The sequence below is a fragment of the Penaeus chinensis genome, chromosome 12, assembly GCF_019202785.1.
Source record: "Penaeus chinensis breed Huanghai No. 1 chromosome 12, ASM1920278v2, whole genome shotgun sequence".
In the NCBI taxonomy this organism is placed as follows: domain Eukaryota; kingdom Metazoa; phylum Arthropoda; class Malacostraca; order Decapoda; family Penaeidae; genus Penaeus; species Penaeus chinensis.
The window spans coordinates 30,221,549-30,228,203 of NC_061830.1; the positions used below are offsets into that span (position 1 = coordinate 30,221,549).

The following is a 6,655-nucleotide window of genomic DNA, read 5'->3' on the forward strand; positions in this document are numbered from 1 at the left end:
ATGATGCTACTACTAATAAATGATAGTGAAAATGATAATGATAACATGAATATCATTATCATGATGATGCTAATGCTAATGCTAATAATAATAATAATGCTAATGCTAATGATGTTAATAATAAAATTGAAGATAATGATAATAATGATGATCATGATAATAATGGTAATAATACAACAACAGTAGTAATGAAAATAATGATAATAGTAATAATAGCAATATTATCATAATTATTATAATGATAGTGATAACGGAGATATCTCATTATCATTACTATTAATCACCATCATATTCTTCAGTTTCAGCACCATTATAATCTAGGAAGTTAATTTTAAAATCATCATAACCATCACTAACATTTTAATCATATTACATCATCATCATTCTCATTTTTATTGTCATTGTCCTTACCCTTTTTTTTTTATCATCAAAATGCGCGCACGAGTTTCTAAATCGTTCTCATGCACATGTCACCACCTCTATATCATTCAGTTTTATTTATTGTACTAATATATATATGCTCAACATCGTCTGTGCCTTGGCGTCTATTATCCACAGTTGTCATTTTGTTCGTATATTAGTGGAAATCAACAATAAAATTTTACTCTTTCTATCTCAAATCACACTCAGAAATTAATTCTCAATATCTCTTATATATTAGTGAAGGTAAAAACTGTATGGAAAGAAAATAATAAAATTGATCAACCTTAATTCACGTATTCGGACGCCTGTGAACGACCGTACGTAGATATTAAACGCCAGTTAATAGTGACCGTTACAAGCAATTAACTTTACAATACCGACAAGTACGTGTACACGCAGTAGATGTAATCGGAAAAAAAGTTATAATGAACCAAATCCGCTTAAATATCATCACCTTACCTTTCTCCTCTATTTTATCTCCTTGACTTTTTCTATTTCTTTCTCACCCCATTTTATCTGCACTCCGCTTTCATTCTAATTCTGCTTGAACGAGTCACAGACACGTTTCGTCCGATCACCGAATGTTAACAGAAAGTACTGGCTATCTAACACTAGTAATGGAGGATTACGAGCAGTTTTCTATTTCTACTGTTTCTTAGAACGGAATCTAAAATGTCTTCTATCGACGTGGGACAGTAATTACTGTATTTCATAATAAAATAAAGTTCCCAGGGCAAAGTGCTATTTCAGAGAAATTGTTCGAAAATATGTCTTCTTTCCAAAATGTTTACTTAACTTTGCGAAGGTCTGATCTAAGAGTTCTTACGTCATCCACATGACATTATAACCAATGACGTCTACAGAATTTTCCAACAGGGGCATTGATACTATCACTATTTTTGTTTATTTTCTCATTATTTGTAATAATGGCTCATATCAGTAACAATTAAAAAAAAAAAAAAATACTATATATATTTATCCCCTAGCCGACGGGTACGACGGGTAGACACGTGCTATGCCCACTGTTAGTACTTGTTTGATTGTTTTTACACATAGATGGCTATACTTGTACTAAGTCACCAATGAGCCAGTTAGGAGTACTGCCCGTCTCGCCCGTTCACCCTTTTCTTTGATTTACGAAATATTTTACATTATCTTATTTTGCTGTTACTAATATTAAAAAACATTATAATAATTATAATGTTTATAATAAAAATAACACCATCGATATCCATAGCACTAGTAAAAAACACGTTTTTCCCGCCAATTCAAATCACGTATGGTCACAAGGTCTATTAATTGACTCCTTTGTGGCTAAGCACTAGCAGAGCCATCTATGAGCAGACATTTCACAAAAAATATAGAAAATGGGCACAGCATTTTCCCCATTTTTTGTTCATTTTCCCCGACGGCATTGGGTTAAATATGAACACACACACATACACACACACACACACATATATATTTAAATATATATATATATAATATATATACACACAAATCACACACACACACACACACACACACGTACACGTACACACACACACACACACACACACACACACACACACACACACACACACACACATACACACACACACACACACACACATACACACACACACACACACACATGTACACACACACACACGCGCGCGCACACACACACACACACACACAAACATGTATGTATATATATATATATATATATATATGTATCTATGTGTGTATGTATGTATTACATGCATGTATGTATTTGTGTATGTATGTTGTATATATATGTACGAATGTATTCATTTATGTATATAAACATTTCAACACACACATACACACAATATATATATATATATATGTATATATATGTATAATGTATATATATATATATATATATATATATATAAGTGAGTAGAATGCTTCACCGTTTTTGCAAATTACAAGTTAGAATATATCTTTCGACCAGTTTGAATTAATTTATTACAGAACATTTGTCAAGAATAAGCAAGATTTAAAGATAATATCAATTGCCATGCATCGGGTTGGCATTGCGACCAGCGCAAAAATTGTTACAGTTTTAATATTTCCGACAAAACATTTATATTTGCTGCGTATTTGTATACTTCATATTTGCTTCCTCCGGTATTTGACTAAAAATAAAACATTAACATTTCGTCAGGAGAATTTAATGCTTGTTTGCACATACCTCTTTCGTCGATCGGGGTGAAGATTAATGATAACAGAGTTGTTATTTATTAAAGAACCAAAAGCGAAATTCTAGAGCATTATGCATATTTATACTTTATAGATATATTAACATTCTAATCGGGAGGTATGGCGAGAGAGTTAGCCGGGGAAAGCAGGGCAGTGGGCCTTAAAATGACCTTTGTCAAAACTAACATCCTTTTAGTCAGTAACATTGGAAAATGTTGAAAATTAAACTAAGGTGATCTCTTTTTATACATTTTCAAGGGATTATGATAATTGTATAAACGCATATTGCATTTGTATTCACATATCCACAAAGAAAAAGAGATGGTGGGTTGCAGAAAACTAGGTCATACTTTTAACATTCCCCCTGACTATGTAGGCGGACAACCACTGCCGTAGAGAGAGAGAGAGAGAGAGACCATAATAGGTCAGTACATATGAAAAATGAATATTAAATACTAAATACCATACCCACAGCTCCTATTCCCTCTTATTCTTAGATAAAGGAGCTCTGTTCCTTACTTGATCACCCTCACTGGAGCCTTTCGAGCTAACCTAACCTAACCTCTCTTAACTATTCGCCAGATAGCAGGGGCGTTGCTCTCTGGAACCATCCTTTCAAGGGGCACTTCGAAAACATTATCCTGCTTTATCATTGAGTCTAGCGTTTGGAATTTTGAATTCTTGGAAACGCCAATGAATGACTTGCACGTCACGGTAGACAATGCAATAATCAATAAGGTTTTAAGGGGCGAGGAAACAAAAAGAAACAACTGTGAAGGAGTAAAGGAAAATGAAAGAGAATATGGAATAATTCAGAAAAGAAGAGGAATAGTTAGAGAGAAAGATAACATGATATAGAAGAGACAGTAGATGAAGGAGAACAGGGAACAAGAAAAAAAGGAGAAAACAGAGAAAGAGGAGGGTGTAGTAGAGAAGAAGAAAAAAAGTATTTGTAACAGAAATTGCTTAACATCTTATAAGTCTTTCATATTCTATAGAGATACTTCTAAAAATCGCAGTATTTTCCTATTACTTATCAGATAAGTCAGGTAAATATATAATTAGATTAATAATTCATAACTGTATTTTAGTGTTTGCTCTTGATTAATTCTTCAGTTTGGTAAATGGTACTCTGTTTTATGCCCGTCACCATTTAATTTCTGTAATAATAACTCCTTACAAAATATTCTTTCCCAGAGAATGTATTTATCATTAATACTATATATTGTTTCTTAATTTCATCTTAAAACATCATATTTCAAATGTGGATTCTCGAAGAAAAACGCAAAACAGAAATGAGGTTTTATTGTAGCAATGAAAAACTATACTTTAAAATTATATATTAAAATCACATTTCTTTTCCTAAAGCCACGGCCACACACATTTTTTCAACAGGTTGGTAGTAATATTTGTTATCTCTTCCAACCTCTGAGTTGTCATAATACTCGCCTTACTGGAGTTTTAATGGTGGTTGAGTCAAATGGTATGAGGCATTCGAAATTGGGCCATGGCAAAGTAGGGTCTGTAATCTGCTACGAAATGCTTATTCAATTGCACGTGAAATTTTAAATTGTATATATTTAAATTATTTAACTTGCAGGGAATGAAGTGTTGTCCATGGAATGATGAAGTGTCAATAAAAGACTTTCATGTAACATTCTCCGAACATCATTCAAATATATTTGTCACAAAATACGCATGTACGCATTGTATTTACTCATACTGATATATCTTGTGGTTGATATTTCAAGCTCTGATTAATATTGCAAGCTCTTGTAATGAAAGCCAAGTATCCAGGAGACAAGGAATATACAAAAATAATCGAAAATGTTAGTATTTGTGTTGAAATACAGAGGAGTGTAAAAATGTATTGCTATTGATGATTTAGTTTTATCAGTCATCTCGTCTAGTTGATATATAAACTGGAGTTCATGTAAATTCTATAATTTGCTGAGGTGAAAATCGTGATATAAAGGCTGGTATACATATGAACAATACTATTGAAAGGCGTGGAAATGACAATAGCCTTTTACACAAAACCATATGCCTTCAGCCAGTAAACAATATTGAAAACCAAGAACACAGCGGCCATCAGGTAACGGGCAAACCTCTCTATATCCGACACTGACATCTGGCACCATCTGGCCTTTGAGGGAGTGTTCCTGGGCATATCCCAGGCCTTGAGCGCCACGGCCGACGGAAGAGGAGCAGGAGAGAAAGGTGTCACGCTTTGGTCGCCATTCAGTGCCGTGGACTGGTGTTGGACCGGGATGCGACCTCTTGTAGTTTCCGCCTCGGTGGTGCTGCGCGTCGGGCCTTGGTTGTGGAGTGAGAGGTCGATGATGATGTGGAAGACGATGATGAGGAAAGTGGAGAAGATGCAGAAGAGAAGCCACACGTCCACCAGTTTGAAGTAGGAGGTTTTGGGGAGTGATGAAGAGACCTAGATACACATAGTTAAAAGTATTCAGCACGTTTGTGGTCTGATTTATAGCCAGATTTATAGCCGATTTATAGTTTTCGGTCAATGTCTGGTTTCTTCAACATATACTTTGCGCCTGATTTTTATATAGAGTTGAAATATGAAATTATTTTCTTTAAATGACACAATATTAGAAGGCGCCTGTAAGTTCAATATCATATATGAAGAAAATATTTGCTGACATATAATTTTCAATGAAAAAACGAAAAGAATTGCAATATTATGATTTCCATTTCGTGCCCTTTCCTCTTTACCAAGTGCAGCACCTGTCACCAACCTGCGTAAAGAGAGTAGCCATCACCAAGAGCGTGGTAAGGGCCGTCATGACGCGAACCTCGAAGTTATCGTTGACGAAGAAAAGCGTCAGATAACCGATGATCAGCATGATGAGGGACGGCAGATAGATGCTGATGACGGCGTAACCAACAAGTCGCGTCATAGGGATGCTCACCTGGAAGGTACATACATACTACTTATAGCTGAAATATTTCCAAACTCTGAAAATAAGTTTGTGTTAATCTATTCCAGTGGCATTTCTTACGTACATATCTATATAATGAATGTTATTTCTCTCTCTCTCTCTCTGTCTTTCTTGAAATGAATTCGAGTCTCACCCAAAGGATGGTGTCGTCCATTAACTGTGACTTTGACAAGATAGTGAAAGTTCCTAGTCTGTATTCGAGGAGAAGCGGATTACCCAAGTACTGTACCTGGCTTCCTTCACGTCCCATCTGTGTAATTTACAACATATAAAGAAATACATGATTCTGTTTCTGGAAAAAAAAAAAAGATTTACGGATTCATAAAACTGGTTTTAACACAAATCCAACAAATGTATAATGAATAATTGATTGCTATCACTGTCACCATCTAATAAAAAGTTATCATTTTAATGCTGTAAAGATTTCTGAACTTAATTAATAAAAGGACAGTTTATATAAGTAAATGTGTGCTACAACTTGTTATATTCAAAAATTAGATATGCATGAAGACAGTTATGCCAGTTTCACCTGACGTCATCCCGGAAGGCCGACTGAAGCTGCAGCTTCATGAAGCACGTCTGGTGGTCGAACGGGTAGCTGGTTAGGTCGAAGTCGCAGGTGAAGAAGCCCTGGTACTTCCGGCTGCTCACGATTGGGTTCTCGCTTCCCAGGTAAAGACGGACTGGCAAGTTGTAGACAGGATAGACAGAGCTAGATATGAAGGCTATATATACATTTATGCACAGATTTGTACTATTGTCCACAAAGGTTCTGTTCTTTGTGTAGGCGGAAATCCCGCGCATGTGGCACCATCGCCTCCCACTTCCAGCCCTCTTTACAAAAAAGTTAAAATGACTTGGGTGAAGAGGAAGGATTAATGTCAGCTCTGTCAACAGGGAGTCAGGTATGACAACAAGAACAACTGAAGACAATTTTGCTTTATCTCGACCAACGACAAAAAATAGAGGCTGCACAGGAAACGGGACTATGGAACTAATTACCACACCAGATAGTCAAACCTAAAGCCTACAGTCTGAACAGACAGGACTTCGCTGAAGTT

The 6,655-nt window shown here is 35.5% G+C and overlaps 1 protein-coding gene across 1 annotated transcript; it reads right to left on the reverse strand.

Annotated features, from left to right (window-relative positions):
* Nucleotides 1-4,660: 4,660 nt before the first annotated feature.
* On the reverse strand, nucleotides 4,661-6,398 carry LOC125031006 (gamma-aminobutyric acid receptor subunit pi-like). Its single transcript, XM_047621425.1, has 4 exons — nucleotides 6,129-6,398; nucleotides 5,728-5,844; nucleotides 5,391-5,564; nucleotides 4,661-5,074 (listed from the first exon to the last, which is right to left on the reverse strand). The coding sequence occupies exons 1-4, from the start codon at nucleotides 6,396-6,398 to the stop codon at nucleotides 4,661-4,663; spliced, it is 975 nt and encodes a 324-aa protein (XP_047477381.1).
* Between the last annotated feature and the right edge of the window lie 257 nt (nucleotides 6,399-6,655).